This window comes from Pocillopora damicornis, chromosome 2, assembly GCF_964200805.1.
Source record: "Pocillopora damicornis chromosome 2, jaPocDami1.2, whole genome shotgun sequence".
Lineage (NCBI taxonomy): Eukaryota > Metazoa > Cnidaria > Anthozoa > Scleractinia > Pocilloporidae > Pocillopora > Pocillopora damicornis.
Window position 1 is genome coordinate 25,586,715 of NC_142671.1, and position 25,326 is coordinate 25,612,040.

Here is a 25,326-nt window from a genome sequence, read left to right on the forward strand (position 1 = left end):
GTGAAGTGTCGGTCAAGTATCGGTGAAGTGTCGGTCAAGTATCGGTGAAGTACCGGTGAAGTATCGGTCATGTATCGGTCAAGTATCGGTCATGTATCGGTCAAGTATCGGTCGTGAATCGGTCAAGTATCGGTCAAGTATCGGTCAAGTATCGGTCAAGTATCGGTCAAGTATCGGTCAAGTATCGGTCAAGTGTCGGTCAAGTATCGGTCAAGTGTCGGTCAAGTATCGGTCAAGTATCGGTCATGTATCGGTCAAGTATCGGTCAAGTATCGGTCAAGTGTCGGTCAAGTATCGGTCAAGTGTCGGTCAAGTATCGGTCAAGTATCGGTCATGTATCGGTCAAGTATCGGTCAAGTATCGGTCATGTATCGGTCAAGTATCGGTCATGTATCGGTCAAGTATCGGTCATGTATCGGTCAAGTATCGGTCATGTATCGGTCGAGTATCGATGGTTTAAGACTATATCGGTCGACACATTTATCGGTCGACTATCGGTCGACTATCGGTCGACTATCGACCGATAGTCGGTCGACAGTCGACCGATAGTCGGTCGACAGTCGACCGATAGTCGGTCGATTGTCGACCGATAGTCGACCGATAGTCGACCGATAGTCGACCGATATATCGGTCGACTGTCGCCCGATATGTCGACCGAGTCCACCTATAGTACACATGATCCCGTATGTTAATAGCCCTAACGATTTTCGTTTCAGTAAAATTTGCGGAAATTTATCATTTTAGAGGTGAGTTATAATTTCTTCCTGACTGGGTTTTTCTGTTATTGCTAATAGATTCTCCTTTCCAAGCTTAAGATGGCGGAAAGTTCATCCTGACACGCATGTGTCAGCTACAGCAGTGTTTAGTAGAAAAGTAACAACACGTTAACTAAATATACAAGTTGCCGTCACTTTATTCAAAAAGAAACGAGTCAGCTGTGTAAGGCCAAGGTTCTGTACATCCCATTGTGTGAGGTGAACAAACCGATAAATGGGAATTCATATATAGCTTGCGAACGGTCTTTCTGTAGTGCACGATCGCTGAATCAATTCGGCATTTCATGCAGTAACTAGAATCGTTTTCATCACCGGAAACGACATTATGACAAAAATGATATATTTTGCAGGTGTAATAATCAGAGATGGGAAATGAACGAGTCTGTTTACCCTAGCAACCAATCAGATGCAGCCGTGCAGCCCAGTTATGGAAATATTTTGGCTGCTATCTTGGGAAGTCTTCTAATAATCAGCACGTTAATTAGGAATTCTCTCTTGTGCATAAACTTTTACTTGTTTAAGGAACTCAGGACTGTGTGCCACTATTTCGTCATAAGTCTCAGTGCAGCGGACATCTTGGTTACTTTGGTAGCTATGCCTTTCTGGTGTGCTCCGCAGGTCACTGCAAATCAATAGTTATTTAGTCAGGAGTTGAGAATTTTATATGGTTATTTTGTGCGAGAGCGCTTCAATTATGAACCTTACAGCTGTTTCAATCGACCGACATGCAGCTATTTGAGATTCCTTTTCTTACCAAAATGTTATGACTTCCGTGCAAGCAATCGGCATGATTGTTTTTGTTTAGCTATACTCCTTACTAGTCTCAGGACTGCAGTTAGCGAGTTGGCCTACTTAGTCAAGCTATATGCTTTTCATCGCCCTTTCTAGCTTCTTCTTGCCCTTGTTTATAATGATCAATGCAAGAAAACAAGTCCTCCTTCTAAGAAGAGGCAGGAGCTATGCAATAGATGTGAAAGTCGCCAAGAAAATCGCTCTTTTGATTGGTTTGTTTGTCATTTGTGGGGGACCATTTTTCGCCATCATTCTTTGCTTTGCTTACGATCAGTCATGTCCAGTACCAAGCTCGCTGTTTAACGTTATCAAGTGGATGGAGTACATAAGTTCATGTCTGAATCCAGTTATTTACACTTTCCTTAATCGCTGTTATAGAAGAGCCTTTCGTAAACCTTGCAAGCTTGTACGCAAAGGTCGTCACAAACCCGAGTCTAATGCAGGATCTCAGCTAAGAGACTGCTCGTTTACTGGTAGCCATCAGGCCTCGGGCAGTGTTGTGGATCAAAGGTGTGAACGACTGGGCCAATAATTGGTGTTTGTTTGGGACCCAGCAAAGATTCAGCAATCTGGTCAAAATTATTTATTCAAAAAGAGAACAATTGATGTGTACAACATCATTCTCTTGTGTAATAAACCGATGGCCAGCAATAGTATGGTACAAAAATACCTGTCATGAGAACTCCGTCACTACCCACTTATTCTTTAATTTTGCTTTTGGAGTACATTTTTGCTTTTTGATGAAAAGTATTTTCCTTGAGAAAAGTGGACGAGTTGTTTTCCAGGTCTATTTTTACTCTTGATACCGCTATAAAGGGCTTCAATTCCTCTTATACCAGGTCACCAGAACGGTGATAAATTTTTCCATGCAGCATAACAACGAGAAACTGTCCGTATAGGATAAAAATATGCGACTGACGTTAGCCTTTTTCAATCACGGATATTCAAAGCTCTATAGAGAGTGTAAGTATACATTTGATATTAATAAAATGCAGGGCAGAGGACCTCTTTTTTCCGGCCTACATTATTTTTTCGGCCACTACTTTTTTAAAGGCCAAATTAGCTGGTAGCAGAGCAAAGTTTAAGATTAGAAAAATTATATATTCTTCAGTGCAGTCACGTGCATTAAGAGGACTCCTGTTTAACATTAGGGTTTTGCTCATTCAAAGTAACTGACACAAAAAGTCTACAGCTTCAGCTTACGGCTTCAAGATCATTGAGAATTTGAAAATTATAGAGAATGAATACTTCTGTCTATCTGAGTGACCTCAGCTTGGTCGTCTTCCAGAAAATGAGAAAGTGCCATTCCAGATGTAAAAGATGGTCTTAATTGGTTCCCAATTTGGAAAGCACAAAGTAAAAACGATAAAAATAACAGTGAAAGTAGTCGCTTACTCATTAAGATTTTGGTTTTCAGAAAAAACCTTTCTAATCTAAACTGAGTTCTGGAATATCTAAACTACCAAATTCAGTCTGTGTTTCACTGGGATCGAAGCCCTTTACATTGAAGAGGACGTCTTTCCACTTTCTAAAGGAGAACGTTTTCGTACTACCATCTTCTTCCTCAAATTCAAATCCAAAGCAGGATGCTTTGATACAAGGTAATTCTTTACTTTTATACTTGAGCATCACACCCCACTCTGCATCACAGTCTTGGCAGTGCAAAGGCCCTAAGGAAACCATAGGTTCGTTAGAAAGGTATGACTGGAGCATACTTTATACTGGAAGACTCGGTGCTGCTCTTGAAGCGTATTATCATGTATGGCTCTCCAGCAGGGCTGAATCGCAAGTATGTTACATTGGCTAGAAAATGGTAAAAATATCACCCTGACAGCCTCAAAGCCTTTCTTTACTGAGGTCCCTTATTGTTCAGTGGAGAATAAATATTTACTTGGGCTCAGTGGAGATTTTGGATGATGAATTGGGACAGGAGTCGAGATAAGGTGTCAGTCATACTCAAACTGAATTCAAACGTTGGAATTGTAAAGCTTTAAATTCTGATAAATCAGTCTCAATTTACCTCAATTTATCAGCGATAGAGTTATCATTCAAGGGGTCTCGGCCTGAGGATCCCACTTTTTTTACCTTGTTTGTTCCTTCTATCTATGAATACAAATGGTCTGTCCTTTTCCTTTTCAAAGGAAAAGGACAGAACAGCTTCTCAGATACAAAGTTTACCAACCTGTTAGTTCAATGTCATTGATCTTCCGGGGAGACTTGGATTTCTTAAAATAAAACTTCGAAGGAAAGTCTTGGTCAATAACCACATGGTGGGCTTCCTTTATACATCGGATACTAATTCCACTGCAAGCAAACACTTGACACTTCCGGCAAAATAATTTTACTTTTTCTTGATGCCTCTTGCCTTTCTCATATTTCTTGATCGTTTCTTTTCTTTGTCGTTGGCTGATGGTTCTCCTTTGAAGATCTAAAATCTTTGAAAGGGCAGAAGAATATCTTTCCTAATCCAGCAGTAAACTTCAAAGGGGAGACGTTTTTTACGACTTTCTTAGTAAAGCATCACACTTACCTAGAAAGATCCGAGTTATCGAACGATTACGATTCTTCTCTTGGAGAAATATCGTAAGAAATGTGACGAGCGAGACACGGACCATGCACGCCCATAACAAAATCAGGTTTCTTTTCTTCCCTAATTTATGAATATTTTTCATTACCTATTTGTTTCATCCTGACTTCCTTTTACAAGGGACAGCTCCTTTCAATTAAGCAACATTTACTGATGTTAAGACCGTTTTTCATTGATATTTTAGAAGGGATGTACCTTTTCCTTGTATTCGTCAACATTCATTGCCTTGACCTCCCTAATTGCATCCTCCATCATCTCCTCTCTGATCAAATTTAGATTTTCCTTCTCGATAACACCAGTTTCTTTTCCTGCCACTACTTCATATTGTCCTTCTCTGTCACGCACGCGCCCACGGGACTGAACGCTGGCTATTTCGTTACCTCTGACGTCATAACGTATGACGAATTTGCAGTCTGGTATATCGATTCCCTCCTCACCGACTGTAGTAGATACTAAAAGGTTTACCCGGCCGCTGCGGAAATTTGCGATGACTTCCTCCTGTTGACACTGGGTCATTCCATCTGTACGGAAAAGAAACAATTTGTATAAATGAAAGTTTTATTTCCACTGACCTCAATGTAAGTAATCTAAGATAGTTATTTTTTCATGGGGTGCTTACCACAGTCAGAACTAGGTACTCAGACTGGTCCATTTTAAAGGAGAACTCTATTGTCTGTTAGACCTGTCTAACCATCCCTAAACCAATCCCTAAACTGGTTCCTAAGTTGTAATGATTCTGCAAACATCAAGGAAAACTGTTCATCCAATGAGCCAATGAGTGGTTTCACTTCATATTTGGTTTCATTTACCTTATATTTATTTTGCTCGTGGAAAATCATTAATGACTGTGAATATATGAAAATCGTACATGTGAACTGCGGTTTAAGAGCTAATATGAAAGCGATCTTCGCAATACTGAAAACTCACAAAGTAGTAGTGAAAATGGGGCCCGAAAAAATTCAGGTCTGTGCGAGATTTGAACCCATGACCTTTGCAATACTAATGCAGCGCTCTACCAACTGAGCTGACAAGCCAACTGGGAGTAGGTCATTGTGCTGGTTTGTAATAAATCCGTGAAGTCATGAATCAATATATGCAAATCATATAAAAGAACTGCGATTTAAAAAAATTGAATATGAAAGCGATGTTCGCAGTGATGAACACTACTTAAGCAGTTGTGAATATAAGACCTGAAAGGCCTCCCATTTAGCTTGTTAACTCAGTTGGTAGAGCACTGCTCTAGTATCGTAGAGGTTATGGGTTCAAATCTCGTACAGGTCTCGTATAGTGCATGTGCCATAATTATCTCATTCTCGAATAGATGTTAAGCATAATTGTTTAGGTACATTCCTCGATCGAGAGTTATTAATACAATGTCCGCTTGGTTAATTTACCGAAAACTGATAAATAAAAGATAAATGTATGGGAAGAGTTACGGACCCTCTCCTTTCCCAGTACCAACAAGGCGTTCAGCCCTAATAAATCTTAGATCGTGGTTCTCATCAAGCCAGGCCTTCAGTGCTTTGGTACTTTCACGGGTTTTAGTGAAGAGCATTCCTTTGGCTGTTTGTTGACCTCCTTCCTCCACGCATGCTTGGTACTTTTGTTTCAATAATGAGGCAACAGCCTCAAGTTTTGGGTTTCTAAGTTCTCCTTTCTCTTTTATCTTGAGGTCGAGATCCTCCCTGGCCTAAACGGGAATTTGGAAACATTTGTCAAATTCACCTTTTCAAGGACATCATAACTTAATTTTATAAACGAGTTGATCGAAAATTGTACCATGGGTAGGCAATAATTCAATCGCACCAGTTTCGATACGACACACTCGTAACAAGCAATACCAATACTCGTAAGAACAATTAAAGAAATTGTTTGGTTAGGAAAGTGGGGAACAGCTTCTTACTAGAAAAAAGATTTAGCTGTTATGAAGTTTAGGTGATCATTACAATTCTTTTGATGTTAGATTAAAAAGAAGAAATATTCATACAAAGCTGCGTTTCCAAGCAAGCTGAAGTGAGAGTAAAGTAACGTGTAGTCCAAGCCAACTAAAGGTTCTTAATGAAACAGCAGTAGCTTTCTTTGCGATTTTCACAAAAGTGCAAGTTGTTTGCCATGAAAATGAACCGTAGCTACAGGTAAAGCAATAGAATCTTACCTTTTGGTACAAAGCCCTTAAATTTCGATCAATATCTTTAAATTTGTCTTCCCTTTGTCTGTCATGGAATTCCGTAACGTATTTCAGTGCATCTTTGACACGGCAGCATTTCTTGATAGCCAGAGCAGTATTATACACCTGTAAGTGTTGAACCAAAGTACACTGTTCACGGCTTTTGTGGGTGACAGAGTCTCGATCTAGTTCCTTTAGCCATTGCTGATACTGCTGCCCTCCCCTGTCGTTAGGAGTACCATTTCGTCGAGATAACCTTGGCAACATTTGTTCAATGTTTACCATGACGGCGTTCATGATTTCATCGAAGTAATCCGTTTCTCCATTCGCTATTTCGTGGCAAGTACGTATGCACCTCCCGGTAAATCCTGGAACAGAATATACAGTCAAGCAATTAGAATCGCAGTATTCGTGATACAGATAAAACGTGACTAAGAGGCTATTTACTATGCTGACTCTGAAGCTAAAGGAAGAATCCCTTGTCAATCGTTTTTAGAATCAAACACTATGGTTACCATGTCACAACAAAACTAAGTAGCAGACCAACCTCGCCTCAAGATTTTCGACGTGACTAAGCTGTGGAGGCGAGTAGTATGCCGTCATAGATTTCGGTGGAGACACATAGGTATTTAAAAATTATTCGAAACTGGTGACTAACACTGGATTTTGGGGAGATAAAATACTAAACCCCGTAAAAGACATCAATTAGGTAAACTAAGGCGTGCGTATCGGTGCTGTTATTTGAATTGTATCATAACATATCACGATTGAAACCCTTATGCATGTCTTGTATTATCCCTTATCAAGTCAATAGAAGACCCATTTTCTACCGCTCAGGTAAAAGAGTTCGGACATCATTTGATTCTCTTCAAGTACTGCATGGTGCTATGGCCTTACACTGATGATAACTCTTTCATTATATTAGTAACTTTTCGTCCATTACGGTGGACAAACCTTGGAGATCTTTCTTATGTTTCTCTACAGTAACAATTGCGGAGCAGTCAAGGTTTGAACACAACTGGAGAATGTGATCTTGGGCCTCAATCCTGCTCTTTGCTTTTCCAACACCTAAGGAAGCCGTCAGCCCAATGATCTGTGGAAGGTTTTGTCTCTCTTGAGTCAGTTCCTGACCACCTCGAGAACCATACTTGATCCCCAGGTATTTGAGCATGATGTCGTTGTACGGATGGCCCTTATCTGTGTGATGACACTCGTCAAATATGAGTAAAGAGTAATCGGTGATACTGACTCTTCTGGATTTAAGAGCATCAACCAGGATCTGGGCGGTAAGAACTATGACGTCATTCTCCTCAGTGATCTCGTCAAGTTGTTTGTCCTGAGCATTAGCTCCTGATATGTCTGTGACATCATGGCCGTCAACTCTAGCAAAATGAATAACATGTGTGACTTTTAAAATTTACCCTCAAAATCAACCTGTCTATGACAAATACTATCAACTAACCACGAGAATATGCCCTAAGTTACTGCAAGGGAATAATCTTGTGATGGTTCCTCGTCACGAGAGAAATGCCAAGGGAAAGGGACCTAAGCTTTTATATCAAATGAATAAAGGGGTAAGTTTCTAAAGAAACTGTGGTGCTGCGTCGGTGGGAGAGTAAAGCAGGTAATTTAGTGTTAACAACTGGGTTGAAAACGTAAATTAGCCACCGTAAAGAGTAACAAAGCTGACGTTTCGAGCGTTAGCCCTTCGTCAATCGCTCTGACGAAGGGCTAACGCTCGAAACGTCAGCTTTGTTACTCTTTACGGTGGCTAATTTACGTTTTCAACCCAGTTGTTAACACTAAATTACCTGCTAAGCTTTTATATCGTTTGCGTTGTAGGTAATTTAATCTTTAAAGTCTTTCCACCAGGTAATAGATTGAGGAACTAGTTATAGGTTGGAATGCATTGAAATTCTAAACACTTGCACACTCAGTGACGGAAAATCTGTCTGCCTGTCTGTCTGTCTGTCTGACTGACTAACAGACTGACTGACTCAATGACTGATTGACAGACTGCCTGCCTTTCTATCTGATGACATATTGCTCCCCACTCCTTCCTAGTTCAAACGTAACGTAACAAAAATTACTACACAGCATGAAGACGTGTTACCTGTTGGACAAGTAGTAGTCAAATCGCTGCCTCTGTTGTAGAACCAGATTAACTTTGTTCACAATGAACAAAACCTTTTTGCGAGGTATAGAAGTAGATGCCGGTGTCCTACACTTGTTCTCTGTGGCTTTGGCTTTCAGCTCTGCCAAGTGTGCTATAGCTATTGCAAGTGCTACGTAAGTCTTTCCACTGTTTGTTGGCGCGCAAATGATGCAGTTGTTCCCTTTCAACGCGGGGATTGAAAGCTCTTGTTGGTATGAACGGAGTTCAAGTTTCCGACTTGCGCTTTTGTCGAGAAAAACTGTAAGGGAAATGTCAAACTGAGAAAATTTTATCTTTGAGTCGTGAGATGAAAACAAAAGGAAACGTTGAATGTGAAGGGTAATCAGAAACTTAACATTTGATTAACATATTCAGGCGAAAAAAAAAAACAAAAACAATCAGAGATTAGAATACAGGAGTATCACCATACCTGGAGGAATGCGTACTTTTTTCATTTTTTGCGTTTCGTCTGAAAGCTCAGTTGAATTACTACCTGAAAAAAAGAAATTTGACCAACTTGAACGAGTGATCACATAATGCAAATTTAAACGCCTCTCTTTGGCGCGATAAAGAAACTCTGCTGGAGCAATGCGCTTTGCTTGATCTCGCGTCTCGATAGTTTACAGACAGTATTTCATACCACTGCTAACAACTTCAATGAATTCTGAGATTACTGTCGTGTCCAAGTGTTATCAACTTAATAAATGACACTTTCTTCAAGTTCCAGAAAGCAAGCAGAAGTTTCAAAAATTACATTGAAATGACCAAAGAAATGGAAAAAAGATTCTACCTGCCAAAGTTTTACACGCCCATTCATATTCCTCCTCCATGATATGAATACTCATTTTAAGATGATTGTTATCAGCACCTATTCCATGAAGCAATTTTTCTTTCAAAATTGCCCTCAGCTTTCCATTGCCATAATCTTCCCAAATTTGATCAGCGGCTGACTTCTGAGACACTCGAAGTTTGCAAGCTGGCAACTTATCTTTCGTTTCTTGAATTACTGCTGAGAAAGCTGCGCCTTCTGGTAAATCCTGGAATAAGGAAATTGAGACTGCGTTGGTAAGATACATCACATGGGTAAAATACTGGTGCTTATCTGTGTAAACAAATTTGATACGGATCATTTGTTGTATCAATGAAATTAATGAAGTTAATTAATCTTGAACTGTGGTGAGTCCCGTAAGTCTGTTAGGTAGATAAGCAGGTGAAGTTTTTCCCAATTAAAAAAAAGGAACACATCATATGATGAATCAAAATGAATATTGATTTAAAATCAATAGATATCGATTAGGCAATTCTGAGCAACGTCAATGTCGTGGTTACACTATAACACATGGGGCTTTACATTAAGCCAAAAGTTTGGTGATTTATGGTCTGAAATGGAAAGGAACCGAGAAGAATTTCCGGAACAGTTTGTCAGATAGTCAGAGATATTAAAACCGGCGATGATTTTTGTCGAATGGAAGGCACCCGTGGTGAGGAAACAAGCCTGGGCTTACCAAAGGAAACTCATGAAGGAAGGAAAAATTCATCATAATCCCCAGTACCGATTTTCATTTTGATTCACGCTAAAGCAGTGGCACTTTCCGCGTTTTACGTACAAATCAAGTTACGTTCAATTTCAAAAAATATGGGGCGTTCGCGTCAGAAACCAAAGCTTTAGATTGATATTTTCATGTTCTACAACAACGTGTAACAGTTTCGAACATGTTTATCAGTCGATTCTGTGCCCATTTCCTTAAAAGCTATTAAACGGTAAGGCTCAAATCACGTCTCCAATCTATATCTCCGTTTCGATTTAGCAAAGGAAATTACTAGAAGCTGAGGTTCTAATGAACAGTAGATCAGCTCGGGCGTGGACTGAGAACAGAAACCCCGACAGTAGATTCTTTGAATTTACACCTGGAGCTAAACGCTTCTAACATACGTTGTGTTGAAGTTGAGGTGTGGCGTTGTGAGGGACGGTAAACACATCCAATCATTCGCGGAATTCTAACCAAAAATATGAATACCTCTTCATCGACGTCTTCCTCAGCGTTGCCGCCAAGACCGCTAAAGGTCACTTTATGGCCTCCACGCATTACACTCAGTGTGGTCCAAGTGAATTCGCCAGTCTTTGTTTAAAAACAACTCGCGAGTGCAAAGCAACTCCTTAGTAATAAACATTTTATACCTAGTTTGCCTAAAAATTATTTCAGAAACTTTTTGAACTTGAGGAACGTTTGTAAGGGCGCCTTATTTAAGTAATGTGTCAGATTCAACGGCAGCGTAAAATACTTCGATGATATCAAACTCCTGAACAACTGTCATGTACCTTGTCATCTTTCAAATATTCTTTTTACAATTATGAACGTTTCCTACCGCATGCAACTGATTACGCAGTTGAAGGGTGCTTTCCGATCTGATGTCTTGAAACTTTCTCCAGATTTCGTTCTCCAGTTTCTCGCAATACTTTTTTGTTTCTTCGTTCATTAGACGGATTCTGACGCCAATTTCTGTATTGTTGAAAAATGGAATAAAAAGTCCTCGTCTGAGTATTTTAAAACAGATTACCATGTCTACTATGGAAGCTTAGCACAACGGCGTGTTCTCTTTGTGTGAGTTTCCCACAGAGCAGCTAACTGAAAGTTTTATACCAATAAAAGGGCTAACTGTAACTTGGCTTGTAACTTTTAACAGAGGTGAACCTTATTACATCTTTTACATACCTGCTGCTGTACCCAAAATTCCGAGTCGAGAGCAATTTTCACCTTCGATTTCCTCTAAAGCAGAAGGAACTAGAAGGATAATTTGTATATTGCAATTTAGTTGGAATACCTTGAGCTGGCGTCATTTAAAGGTGATTTGATAAGCAACTTTTTACTTCAAAGATGATAACCTTTTAATTTCCACATAGTATATTTATTACCTTTAAAGTGTGGGTCAAGCAGTAGTGCTGATTGTTGATTTCCGATATTTCTAAGAGCTCTAACAAGCGCGTCAAATGTCTTTTGGCCCTCTGGTCCATTCTGTTTCTTTAATTTGTCGAGAAGAGTCGCTGTCGCGTAAGCGGGTCCTTCATTCCGTTCCTCGCAAGTGATTTTCTCTTTATCCCATTTTGGTAAATTCAAATGGTCTAGCAGCTTAGTTGGTGCGACTTCCTCGATTAAATGTGGTGTTCTTTCATCAAGGAGATCGATCCAAGTTGCTTCTGGAATTGTCATGATCAGCTTACTTACTGACGGTCTACAATTAAGTAAGTGTTGAGGTTGACTTAAGCGCACCATATAAATGCTCCTGAAAGGGGATTTATATGGAAATTACGTTCGATTTGTTCCAAAATTAATTTTTGCTTTTGAAGGCAACTTTCGCTTTCCTAACTTTCACTTTCAAAAGTTAGCGTTAACATAAACACACCATATAAATACTCCTAAAAGGGAATTTATATGGAAATTAAGTTCGATTTGTTCCAAAATTAATTTTTGCCTTTGAAGGCAACTTTCACCTTCCTAACTTTCACTTTTAAAAAAGCCCCCCCTATATGATACTACTGGGTAACTCCCGGCAAAGGCTCTAAGAGTGAATAGTTTTCCATCTCAAAGCTTTCTTTTTCTCTCTCAAATGTATGAGTTCGTCCCCGAGGAGACTTAAGCCCAAACTATAGTGGGGAGTTCAGTGTGTTATAAAAATAAGCTTCAGTCACCTCTAAAGAAAAAGAAAATCTTCTTTCAGTACGGCCGGTTATTCCTGGCAAAAACTCTAAAGGATAACATTTTTTATTTCATTGCCGTAAAATGCACGAGAAGAGACCACTTAAGGAGAGCCTCGAGCAAAACTGTTAATTTCAGACAATATATGCAGAGAGCTTGAAAACGGAATATGTTTTGACTTGACTTCCCCCAGCAAAAGACAAAAATGACTTGTATCATAGAAGGGGAATGACCTTGTTCTTTCTTTCAGTTTCAAATATGCGAGTTCTATCAGCTGGAAACCAAAACCGCCTCCAACTGAATTACTGATGAGAACTGATGTCATCCGTTTGGTAACTAAGTGAATTTCTACAGTTACGGAAGAGGCCCAACTTTTTTAACCCCAGGTTGGCTTGACGGGCACTTCTTGCTTCCCATTTAAAGAGACTAGTCTTTTGATAGCATAACCAGTTTTCAGAGCCTTACATCGCACTCAATGTCCACCTTAAAAGTTATTGTTGAATTTCGTCGTTGGTTATTCCCCGTTCTTCTCAGCTCTTCCTGTTTTATTTCCCTTAGTGAAGGTGCTAGACGGTACAAAATGTCAAAAATACATTTATATCCGGTATGAGACCTTGAGACTACGATATGTATCTTATGTCGTAATTTTGAGTTCCCGTTTATTAAATTACTTTTCGTTCATGACAAGGGATACGACAACACTCTATGTCTGTTTATTGCGGCTTTAAAACGACTTAAAACCACTTCTTCTGTGAAAGATAGGAAAAAAACTGCAGACGACTCCTATATGATAAAGGTTGTAACAACATGAAGTCGGATGAGAGTAACAGGAAAGCAAGAGAATGTATTTGACCATGGCTGGTACTTGCTTCTATAACGTGTAGCTTCCTGACACAAAACTGTGATTCTCGTTTAATCGTTCTTCACAGGACGGTCACTGTACAGTCAAAATAGCGATGGATAGATTGATACGAAAAATCGAGAGTTACTCGTAAGACAAATTATTTTAATCGTTTGTCTCACGAGTAACGTTTAAAAACGTTGTCATCACAAGCGCGATAAAAACGCTCTTTTTTATCAGTGTTATTCGTTTGTTCGTTCTCGTTCGTCCGATCTCATTTTTGGCAAAAAAACCAATGGATCTCAAAGAAGCTGTAGGCCGAGTTATTACCCACGATATGTCGTTTTTAGATGTCCGCCATTACCAGACCGTGTTCTAGTCGTGTTCTATTGAGGGAGTTGGATCGAGAGCGAGAGTGACTTCATAAACGTAGGAGTTTTTTAAAATCTAAGTTTGGTCAGCAATAAATGACTTTACTTTCTCTCACTACCCTGCTCTAAGAAACAAACTTGAAAATAAGTTTAAAAAAAGGCACAGAATTCCACCTCGGGCTCATAATCTTTCAAGACTTTGTAACAAAAATCTTTATTATCTGATTGGTCACAAAAAGTAAAAAAATTATAGCTTGGATCGTCATGTAACTTAACGTTTTTTCATTGGTACCAGTAAAGCTGCCATCATTTCCCACGTAACGAGCGGCCAAACTCCAACATCAAGTTAGTTGATGTCCAGTCAGAGAAACATTCAGCCAATTTTTTTAACCATTTAAATATATATATTTTATATAATTATGTTTACATTTATATTCAAATCCAAAAACAATTATCTCCATTACACTTAGCTACTTTTATACAAATAACCAGAACACAATATGGTTCATTTCTTTGTTGATAAAACAACATACATTGTTAACGAAAAGAACAAAAGGCAGCACTCAGGAGCTCAATCATGAATCTTCCAAGCTGAAATATTTTTAAAATTTCATTCCTGAGCGCTGCAAATATTCTCAGCTAATAATAACAAAGAAAGTAAAACAGGTGGGTTGAAGCCGCGGGTTCTTTTGATCCACGAAACAATCAGGAGTTTTTACGTCCAGCAGAGGTCTTCAGATTCAAATTGTGGTTTCATAGTTCAACACATTCTCGTCCACACCTTTTTTCTTTCCCTTTCTGAAGCTTCTATTTTCAGGGACTCTTCTTTGCCAGATGTCATACGTACATTCGATGCTTGGTGAATCCGCTGGTACTGATTTCAGTTCCTCTAGAGGGACTCGTTTGTCAACTGCTTTCCAAGGTTCTGTTGAGGGAAACATTGATGACGCACGCAGTCTATTACAGTGCAAAACAAATTTTCTATGGCTGTCTGGTCGCGATTGGTGCATAAAATCGTATAATATTCACCGAAATTTTCTTTTTTTGTTTCAGAAAAGTAATTTTTATGAAGGCTAACGAGCACTACGTATTCTAAGCGAAAAATTAGTAAGAGCTCTACTCATCAAGAAGAACGTTAATACATGGAAAATAACTGACCATGTTTTCAAACAACCGAGTGCAAGCTGAGAAAAGATTTAGCAACAATTTGGACTAAATTTCAGCCATACAAACTGTGTACATTGACAAAACCAAGAGGCCTCATGCAAATTTGAATGTACTTAGCGCGGGATGTGTTTTGACTGAAACCTTGATCGCATGTTTTGTCCCGTTGACGTTTTCCTGATTAAACCTTTAACTCTTAAGATGTCATTGGTAGTTCTCCTTACTGTCTATCATACAATTCTCGTGATGTTGGTTTGGAGAATTTGGTATTGGATCAACTGGTAATCCCCTAAGTAATATTTTTCTTTTTTCTCATCACTTTTCTGCCTTATATTGTTTTGATATTGTAAGGAGAAATTCTGTCTTGGTCACTCATGGGAGTTAAAGGGTTAAACTTATTAAATTTTCCATAATCATTGATTATTCACAGTCGCATGTGTACCAGGAAGTTACCAAATAGAACTAAAATAATTAAATTTCCGTCTAAAGAGAATCTTCTCACAAGTAAAACTAACCAACAGTTGATGACAGTGTGACCTGTATCGAGTCGTACAAAGTTTTTGTCTCCACAGGAGGAAGTTTATGCACTGAGGGGTAAACAATAGTCATGTCTTGTTTGCAGGAAACTTTCCAAGCTGTCACATCCAGAATAGCCTGCTGTAAGGCATCTCTCCAGCGGACATACTCTTCGTCCGAATTACACGCCAACACTGGCTCCTTCTCGGGTGTTTGACTTGTAAGTATTAGGATGTGGCGACGATGGAAGGTGGGACTCACTGTGTCTGTAATATCCATTTTCTGAATAAAAACAACAAACAAATCAATAAATAGCATCTAGAGAACTTTACTCTACAAAAATAACTCTGGCGACGGACATTGACATAAATGATTATTAAAACGACAGATATATTTTCAGTTTTCTTGTACGTTTGAATTCACTGCCGTTTTATCATTTTTATGTATAATTTTGTCTTGTCGTGGGTAACCTTGTAATGTTAGCCTAAAAAATTTGCAATCGCTGAAATGTCCGCTGTATTGATGGTTTTAGTCTCGGAGGTTGATTGTGTGAAAACGCACGATCAGCAAAAAATAGCTTGCAAGCTGACGCCTCCTGACGTGTTTCACGCTTTTGAAGGATCAGACAGTTTCTTCCACTCCATATCATAAAAATAGGTTCAGCTTCTTGATTAGCATTTTGAGAACCAAGCAAAATGCAGAGCTTGCTTTTATTTCTATGCGCTAAACGGAAGATGAGAAGACGAGATATGTCTTGGCGTAAGACACCTGAGGGTATCTGGTAACCTACATCCACAAGTATATAAAGTCTAGGGCTCGATAAATACAGTCACTGATGAGACGTACAGAATCGTTTACTAAAATATGTATATGTAGCGATACCGCATCTTACAGGTTTTATTTCTATGCATTCTACGGGATCTCTGTGATTGGAGTCTTCTTTACAGTCCCAGCACTTGATTGTCGCATGTCTCAAAACACACCAGAGCCGACACCATGAAAACTGACTGCAAGTCATTCTCTGAAAATAATCAACATAGAATTGTGGCGTTTATCTAAACAGAACCTGCCACGAGTAAAATTTCTTTTAATGTACTAGCAGGGGTTTTTCAACTAAACTTGTGGTGAGGCTTTTATACTTAAAACGTATTTGCACCGATAATCAAGAAGAATTACTCTCATTCATGAAGATATACATGTAGATTGGATTAATTTCTTTGGTTCTTTTGAAACCCTAATTACAGCGACAGCAGCTTTATATTTGACAGAGTACTAAGGTGTCAGGCTCTAATTACTCGATCGTACCTGTAGTTCAAGAAAACCATCCATACGGACTTGTTCAACACAAGCAGGTCTGGCAGCAAGACGACAACAAATCTGGCCCCATAAAGCTAGTCTTGGCATGTTTGAATCCTCAGTAGATACAGTGGATGCTAAAGGGCTTGCTCCAACCAAACCTTAAAGCGAAATAGAACGTCAGTCTGGTATTACCTATTACCTATTACCTAAACCTTTATTGGATTCAGATGTGTATATGGCAACACAACATCTCGGCTAAGTATTTGAAGATACAAATAAGGCCCTTGTTAATTATGCACAAGAAGCTGGTCTCATAAAACAACACCAATTCGCCTTTAAGAAACATTCATCAACTATGGTTGCCCTAATTCGAGCTGTAGATTCATGGAAAATGGCTATTGACAGATCAGAAAAAGTAGTATGTGCGTTTTTGGATTTAAAGAAAGCCTTCGACTTTGTAGACCATAATTTCTTGCTACAGAAGCTTGCTCAACATGGTGTGACTGGCAAGGAACATGAGTGGTTTGAAAGCTATCTGTCTGGAAGACTCCAGTTTGTCTCATGTGATTGTCAATCGCTCTGACGAAGGGCTAACGCTTGAAACGTCAGCGTTTAAACTCTTTACGGTGGTCAACGTACGTTTTTAACTTAGTTGTTAACACTAAATTACCTACATATACACTGTACCTGTTTTGAGGTCATGTGATTTGATCCTCTGATGAAGGTGATCCACTGTCAGTTGTGTATGCCCTGCAAGTATAAATTTGGGGACCTCGTGGCCCGCTTGAGTTCTTCGTAATGGCCTTTTCACTCCTAAAGCTCTGTTTGCTGCATTATCTGATGAAACAGTGTAGTAAATTTCTATATCCAGCTTGAAGTCATGGCTCACATTTTCACTAAGATTGGACAAAAAAAATTACAATTCAGACACTGGTTTTAATCTGATACCATCATCACACATAACTCAAGGAACAGGTAGACCACCACTTGAAAATGGTGAATTGAACTCTAAACAAAATGGAAAGTGATCAAATTCTACTGTACAACATTCAACTTTAAGAAGTAAAATAGAGATATTGCAATGCATCAAGATGGCTGCATGTAATTAAAAATATTCCTCCATGAGAATACAAAGATTCTTGTCTTCCTTAATTGTGAGACTTTGGTTTGAGGAAGTGAAGAGGTAAAAGTTGACAGGTTGAGTGCAGTGTACATGCGAGTCATGGCCCACTCAGTATGCTTAATCTATTAACTGTATTAATCTAAGTAAGTAATCTATTAACTTAATCTATTAACTGTGACAAACAACTCATTTGTTCAAACTCTGGCAGGTAGTCAGACAGCTTAATTTTGAAGACAGGGTCAGGATAATTGTCTGAAAACTCTGGTAAAATCTGCAAGGCAGAGTCAAAGAGGAGGGATTATAATAAAACAGAACTTACAAGACAATAATGTTGTCAAATGGAATGTCTGTCTCTGACTCATCTGTTTCCATAAGAGCTGTGTCCAAAACTTGACCATCAAGCTTCAGTAGGCAGAACACATAATAGAGATGTTGTTCTAAGGATTATAAATATATAATCATTGACCAAAACATCATGATCACTTTAGGAAAGAAAATGTTGAAATTCAGGAAACTTCAGAGATAATCTTGCACAAAAATAGTAGGAAATGATGAACCATTTGAGTTAATTTACATACCCATTCCATTTTATGGTCTTTGAAAGAATGATTTACACATTTTAAAACTTAAAGCAGTTTTTTTCCTTGCCCTTACTCAGGGAGGTTGAGCAATTTCTACTTCCTTCACTTTTGAAGATTTTGATTTCCCTCATAGTGAAGAAAGTTTTCTTCAGTGCTCATGAAAACTTTTTTTTTGCTGCGGGACTAAGTGCAACTCAGTCTAAGATGATATGTATGTAAAAGTATCTAAAGTGATAAAATGTGACAAATTGAAACTTCAATCATACCAGAAAAACTGTAGAAACGATTTGAGAATAATAGCAAAAATAATAATAATCAAAATAATTATACCTGCTTTTGTTTTATTGTGATCTTCTTGAGTCCACATGAGAGGCACACGAATGTCTGAGGAATCAAACAAGTAAATGTACCCAAAATTACAAAATTGATTCCCTGGGAGCCCACTATTTAGATCAAACAAACACAATGGACAATGGGAATAGGACACTACCAATACAGCTGTACATGTTATGCTTTTCACTAGAACTAATTTATTCTTGTTTTTCTTGTTTCAGTGTTCCCACCAAAAACATAGCTCAATTTTCTGCATACAAACACACTCCCCACCCACATTCCTCCACTTGCTTTGATGAAGGGCTAGCACTTGAAATGTCAGCTTAGAAACTCTGTGCGGTGGCTAATTTACATCATCAACTCAGTTGAAAAAACCTAATTATCTAGCTGTACATGCAGCTTAGCTTGTCATTATTATAGTCATCACATATTGTTAACTGACTCTGATTTGCTAAGTACTGCATCTTTTGCTAAAAGAAACAATTCTTATCTCCCCCATCATTTGTTAGTACCAATGATCCACGATACCGAGAGAGAAAGATACCACATTGTATTAGCATATAAATACACAACGTGTGGAGAATTGGTACAGGCTCAGGTCCAGGTAACATTTCCAAAATCCAGCTTAAATCCAGATTAAATACTCATGCATTTTAGGCAAAAGCCAGGTCTATAGTGTATCCCTCTCAAGATAACTAACACATGAATTTAAAAAAAAAATATTACCTGAGAGAGAAAGTATTCCTTTGCAAGGTGATGCATTATCATCCAAGTCAAAAGGAAATGATGAACTAGAGATCACAAACAGGTAAAATTAGCCACTGCTTACATATCCATTGCAAACTCAGTAGGACACAAAAGGCACAGTCCATATGCCCAGGGCATTTATATTTTTCCACTTAACAACCAACCTCATCACTTTCTCATAAAATCTGTGAAAAGTCCCCAGACAAGGAAGACTTTGGTTAGCTTTTCTAGGTTCACTCAACCATTAATGCAAGGTCCCATACACCTCTCTGAGACCATATCTATATCCAAACTATTATGTGTGGAAGGCATATTCCTAGTCTGAGGTGTCAAGTTACAGCTAGTTCCAAAGTGATCCTCAGTGGTAAGAGTACATGGTTTGCAGAATTTGGAATTAAATTTAAGGTAGCATTTATGCCCCTGAAATTTTTTGTTTTCAGTAGTTATTATACTGTGGCAATAACACTTAAAAATCTAAGAAAATTATAATCTGAAATATGGATTTTGAACGTAATCTTAAATCGTGACATACTTATCAAAATGTACTTTTAACTTGAAGGTTTACCAATCTATATGGAAGACTGAAAGATTCACTCAAGGTCTCAGGGAGATCAGATCAGGCAAAGAAATAAGCCTAGATGAAAACCCAGTCACAGACAATCAAAGAGAGAAACATCTTTGTTTTTATGGTGCAACTAAATGGTACACTGTTTGTTATATTAATTGTTCCAAATTTTATTGACGGTACCTGGATCCCTTTCTCAGCATCACAGATTTTGCTCTGTGTCTTTGCAGCAGTCCCATCAGTGCCAGTATACGAGCATTTATTGTAAGAAGATTTTTGGATGTTTCCAGTGCTTGAACCTCTTCATGGCAGGCAGCCAACAACCTGACAATACCATCTCGTATGCGTGCCTCATGGTCAATCTTTTCCTGAATTGCTGAGTCATCTAATTCCTTGGAGAAGAAAGTTAAAGCTCTAAAGATATTTATATATTTGAAGCACTTCCCATAATCTTTAAATGGAGCAAAATCATCACTGACAACAATTAAATATATAAGAATTAGTGAAAACAATTCTACTGGGTAAACACAACTAGGGCATGTAAGGTAAGGTGTGGATGAACAGAATCAGCTTTATGAATCAGCCAGAAGACCAATACTGCCAGAGCACGGGGACATTTGCTGGCTTCAGCAGCATGAAGAAAATAACAAGGGGTAGTGGCACTCCAAACAAATAGAGTGCTAGTCCATCACAGGGTTAACCCTTAGCATTTTCTCAGGACTTTCCCGGACAGTCTGCTAGTATCCATCTTTACTCCTTGGTGGAAAGAGGCTTTGTGAGAATCAAGTGTTTTAATTACTGTGGCAATCATTTGTTTAGGAATCCAGCACAATTTCACATAATGAGATTAAGTAAGTAACCTCATTACTGACATTTACTATGAAATGGCCGAATACCAAATTGGTGCATGCAATACAGCGTTGAAATTTGGGTAAACAATATCTTTTTATTCAAATTCTTCTCTTCCTATATTTCTAACCAATAAGGAGAACTCCTATAGGCAATAGTTGCAATTCTCTATGTAACACCTCTCCATTTACAGACAATTCTTAAGCTTTGGAATCTTGTTGAAAACATGTTGTTGAACATCAAGTGCTTTTATCTTAACTCTTAATTCAAAGTTCTGAACACGCTATGCAACCAAGGTATTGTATGTGATATTTAACCACAAAACCTGGGGTTAGAAACAATAACTTGCCATTTTGTTATTTTCTAAATGGCAGTTTATTTATTAATTCTCTTTCCGGTAACTGAGGTGATACAGGACACCATTTCGATTTTAGCTCCTCAGTTGCATTTTTGGGTAAACAGTAATTTGCTATTCTTATCCAAGTTGGCTGATCTGAATACACAAAAAGTGCTTTTAGAACATGTGTGTGGTGGGTACTCAAATGCAAATGTAATTTCCTTAACCACAGGACAGCTTTTATATTGAACTAATGCATTATCAACTTTAAATAGTCTTTTTTCCACATGACTTAAAAAATTCACTTGTTCCTAAATAAGGAACATGTACATGCCATCTTTATCTGACAATTTAGATAATTTAGGCACACAAACCACCCAAAGTAAACCTACCCTTGAAATAATTAGGAAATGATTTATCAAAATATTGTTACGATGGAGGGCATGTAAAATTAACAGATTATAAATAACTATAGCTAAATTGATAATGTTGGTTGCAAAAGCTAAAAATTTATGTGATTCAGTAGTTTATAAGTGAATCAGAACAAACAACTCAAATATGTTTACAACCCTGCACTGGTCACCACAGGCAATCAAAACTTACACTTTCTTTTTTTTTTCAATCAAAGCAACTTCACTAAGTTGGCCAAATATGGAAAAAACGCTCAACGACAACTCGACGAAACCGGAAGGTTTCCAATATAAGCTGAAACACGCACTGTCTTACTATTCGGCAAAGTTTTAGTTTCAACAGTAACATCATTTACAGAAAAGATATCAAAAAAAAAGCTGAAAGCTACATGTAAACTAATTTTGTTTTGCTTTGGAACGAGGAACCGTAACACGGAAGCTAAGTAGTTTGTGGAATAAAACAAGCTTGATATATTTAACAACAATCTTAGAGAGCTGTATTGCCGCTGGGTGTATTAGTTGAATTATTTACCTCACGAATTCGTTTTAATGCCTAAAAAAGGGTATCGAAAGCAAAACGATTTGCCTACAGCTGATAGACTATAAATTAGAGGGTCTAAACGAGAAGCAATGGTGAACCTGTCATGCCTTTAACGTGGAGCAGCGCACTCAGACCAACAATACAACAGCTGAAGATGACATGACAATACATAAACAAGTCAGAGCGAGGCAGAAACGTCTTCTTTTTTTAAGCCGTTTCGACTTCCTTCAAATTACTCTACATTAGTAATTTTGACATCAATGACAAAGAAAGAAACGATGGGTCTGCCAGAAGAACCTAATCGCGAGCAGTACCAATTCTGCTTTAAGTCTAATTGATACCGTGAGCATTTCAGGTGATGCTAAAATATATACGAAGTCGATGAGAGTTTTAATTACACAGGAAATTGGGTGAAAATGTTTTAATTTACAGTGCGATTTTATTAACCACCAACATGCCTTAAATCCAAATATCTTAACTTCTGGCAAGAAAGACGTGTGTATGTATTTCTCTGTACACATACAACCTCAAACATTACATCGTCCAATTGTTTGTAAAGAGCTTGCACAATGTATTTCAAGTGTTAAAAGCTAAGAAGAAATCGCTGCCAGATTCTAAATCAATTCACCTTGATACAGAAGAAAAAAAAATTAACAAGTTCCCGATGAGGTAGGTTATCACTTTCGATACGTTGTGATAAGACATGTTCCTTTTGTGAAGGCGAATGTTTAGCCGTCCCTTGAGACCTGAAATAGTGTCACGCGAGTTTGAAGCCGTGATTATTCTGATGTGTTTATTCGACCTGAACGGGCAACAGTCCGCTTACAAGCTTGAATTTGACAAATCCACCATGCAACAATCTTGGTTAATCACCTCACCACTACTCTTTTTATAACACATTTCATGATTATAAGAGAATAACAAGATTCCTGCTTACGCTTACATGGTGCCGATAAAATATGGGGTTCAGTTAAACTTCTAACTTTTTCATTTGCCACAGTCCGCGCAAAACTGTCTAAAACAACTCTTCTGTTACATTACCTTTAAGGCAGCAGCGTCCCATTTCTCCACAAAATCAGGGTTCATTCTTCTTTTCTTTCTTACCGAAGAACAATGCTCTCTCGCATCGCGGTCGTGTCGGCCGCGGTCTTTGCGATACTGCCTCTGCTCATCTAATTTATTACGTATCTCTCGGGTGGCCATTTTTTTATGCATAAATTACCATTTAGAGCCCGCGATAAATCAGAGGAGATTCAAGGAGAGGATGAAAGTTAACTGGGACTTAACTTGTAGGGAAACGTCGAGCAACAGTCTGTAATTGGCTGACCTTTTTTATTTCAAGAAGGATACTTCTGGGAATCCTAGAGCTCAAAGTTTTCGTCGTCGTTTTCATCGAGCGCACGAGAAATTGCCAGCTAAGCGGGCTAATATAGACTGAACTCACACGTAGAAAAAAAATATTGGTAGCAACTAAAATTAATTCCCATGACAGTTCCACCCGGTTTCGGACGCTCACTCCTTTTCCGGACCATCCCATCTGATTTCGTCATAGACGAAAAAAAGCCTATTCATTCGAAGGAGAGTCAGTCGGCTCGGGGAGTCTGTAGGTGATTTTCCAGCTGACGAACTATTGGCCTATCCAGGACTCAAGATCCCACAAATACGCGCCAAGGCCGAGTGAGGCAGTGTGTCCGGGGTTCTTACTGAGTTTGGACTGTTCTGTCCAATTTTGACCGTACGCCATTCGACCTTGACGACTTAATTAGAATTCCAAGGGATTCCAGTCAGTGATAGAAACAGGACTAAGTGGAGTCCAATTCGGTCTGAAATCATACGCCGAGTGATATCCAAATCGGACGACCACGCAGTGGGAGTCCGATTTGTTTATCACGAGTTTAGAAGAACAGCCAAGTTATGAAAGAAATGGAAAATTTGCTTTAAACTACAACTTCGAATGCGATTGGTTGATTTAAGCCACAACTTTGAATGTGATTGGCTTATTGAACTGACCGGTAACAACTTGGCAAGTGAGTTCGCTTAATCTTCCTCAAAAAGAAAATTTTGAATATGATTTCTGTTTAAAGACAAATGTATTTCGGTAATTTTTGTTCTTGGCCTTGAAGATTTTCCCTTCTGGTTTGGGGACAAGGAACGTAAAACTGAGTACAGGCGTTTTTGCGTTCCTGGAAAAAAAAATTTGCGCCCCTTTTCATTCCCAGCCTTCTCTTTTTTCTTTCGTTCGCCTTCCATTTCAGCCTGGCACGGGCTACGATTATGCAAGACCGAAACCCAGCTACTTGCCCCATCAAGCACCCATGAAATTATGTCTCCCCTAATATAACCGACACTGTTCACGGTGAGAGGCTTTTACGCTCGTCACGTCGGTAACCGGTCAAATCGCCCAAAGTCATGTCACCCAAACGTTTAGTCAAGTCGCCGGAAATAAAAGGTCAAGTCACCTGTAGAAACAAATACCTCAAAGGTCAGACTTATAGCTGTAAATAGGTTGTTAGGCTGAGAAATTTTTATCACTAAGACGTTATTTGTTTTCAAAAACACCATGGGGATGATGATCGAAGTATGTTCGGGTGACGACTCCAAAAGCGTTGTTCGTTTCTAACCACGAAATCAAAGGTTGTTTGTTTGGTATTCACCCCTTTTGTACCCACGGACGTTTCGTAAACTTGAGAAACTTTACCACTAAATCAAACTAAAGCGGTGTTGCTTTCCAACAACACCATGAAGACTTTTAAAAACGATCATATAGTCAGAATTGAAATAAGTTTGAGTAACGACTCTAAAGCAGTGTTCGTTTCCAAAAACACAGTGAGCATTGTTCTTTCTATAACAAAAAAAATGCAGCGTTGCACTGTCTGCTTGGTAATCATTCGTTTCGTACCCACGGACGGTTCGTAGCCTGTCTATTCGTACCCGCTGTGAATCGGTTTGTTCTCAAGCGAGTAACATTTAATTAAAGTTCCGTTGAGTCTATTTGTGACCTTCCTAACAATAACAAATAAAAAAAAACCGGTAAAGAGATGTCGATTGTCGCGTTCGACAAGTTTGTCAATAGTCAAGCGAGTAACATACAAAAAAGGTCATGTTTTATCTTTATCTGAACTTTTTAACAATAACAATAGCGCGGAATCCGAAGGTCTGAGGTTCGATTCCTCAAGGGGACTCAGAATCTTTTCTTTGTCCCACGCTCGTGACAAGACGAAAAACATCTTTCTCAATAACAAATTACTTAGCGCCCTGTGCAAGGTAAGTGTGATATTTTAAAGATAACAGTCTACTGTTTATGCTCGTGACTTTTTTAACGATAGTGGTCTGATATCATCATTTTCCTTAGGGTCAGAATAGGCATGAATTATGTAGTCGTGCTCCGTTCCGTCTAGCGGTCGCATGTATGTCTTGATCAGATTAAAGAACATATAGAGAAGATAAATTTAAAGCGCCCATATCATTCTAAAAAAG

General features: G+C 38.6%; 2 protein-coding genes and 1 pseudogene across 3 annotated transcripts; 1 reads left to right on the forward strand and 2 right to left on the reverse strand.

The window, feature by feature from the left end:
- The first annotated feature begins 1,093 nt into the window (after positions 1–1,093).
- On the forward strand, positions 1,094–2,174 carry LOC113680118 (dopamine receptor D1.S-like; annotated as a pseudogene).
- Positions 2,137–11,743, reverse strand: LOC113680120 (ATP-dependent RNA helicase DHX58). Of its 2 annotated transcripts, XM_089198703.1 has the most exons (13): positions 11,392–11,743; positions 11,192–11,260; positions 10,845–10,978; positions 10,496–10,597; positions 9,268–9,514; positions 8,908–8,970; positions 8,436–8,736; positions 7,277–7,704; positions 6,311–6,690; positions 5,596–5,845; positions 4,351–4,676; positions 3,751–4,003; positions 2,137–3,238 (listed from the first exon to the last, which is right to left on the reverse strand). In XM_089198703.1, the coding sequence occupies exons 1-13, from the start codon at positions 11,684–11,686 to the stop codon at positions 2,997–2,999; spliced, it is 3,090 nt and encodes a 1,029-aa protein (XP_089054829.1). In that variant the 5' UTR covers positions 11,687–11,743; the 3' UTR covers positions 2,137–2,996. The 2 variants fall into 2 exon arrangements, with proteins under 2 accessions (XP_089054829.1, XP_027052918.2); XM_027197117.2 differs by lacking the exon at positions 10,496–10,597 and having other exon boundaries at positions 11,392–11,742.
- A 1,839-nt stretch (positions 11,744–13,582) lies between these two features.
- LOC113680109 (rhotekin) lies at positions 13,583–23,067 on the reverse strand. The gene is made up of 10 exons (XM_027197107.2): positions 22,891–23,067; positions 19,896–20,104; positions 19,127–19,191; positions 18,398–18,451; positions 17,806–17,923; positions 17,051–17,259; positions 16,370–16,521; positions 15,957–16,085; positions 15,064–15,346; positions 13,583–14,309 (listed from the first exon to the last, which is right to left on the reverse strand). Exons 1-10 carry the CDS (start codon positions 23,062–23,064, stop codon positions 14,125–14,127), a joined length of 1,578 nt encoding a protein of 525 aa, XP_027052908.2. The 5' UTR covers positions 23,065–23,067; the 3' UTR covers positions 13,583–14,124.
- Positions 23,068–25,326: the final 2,259 nt, after the last annotated feature.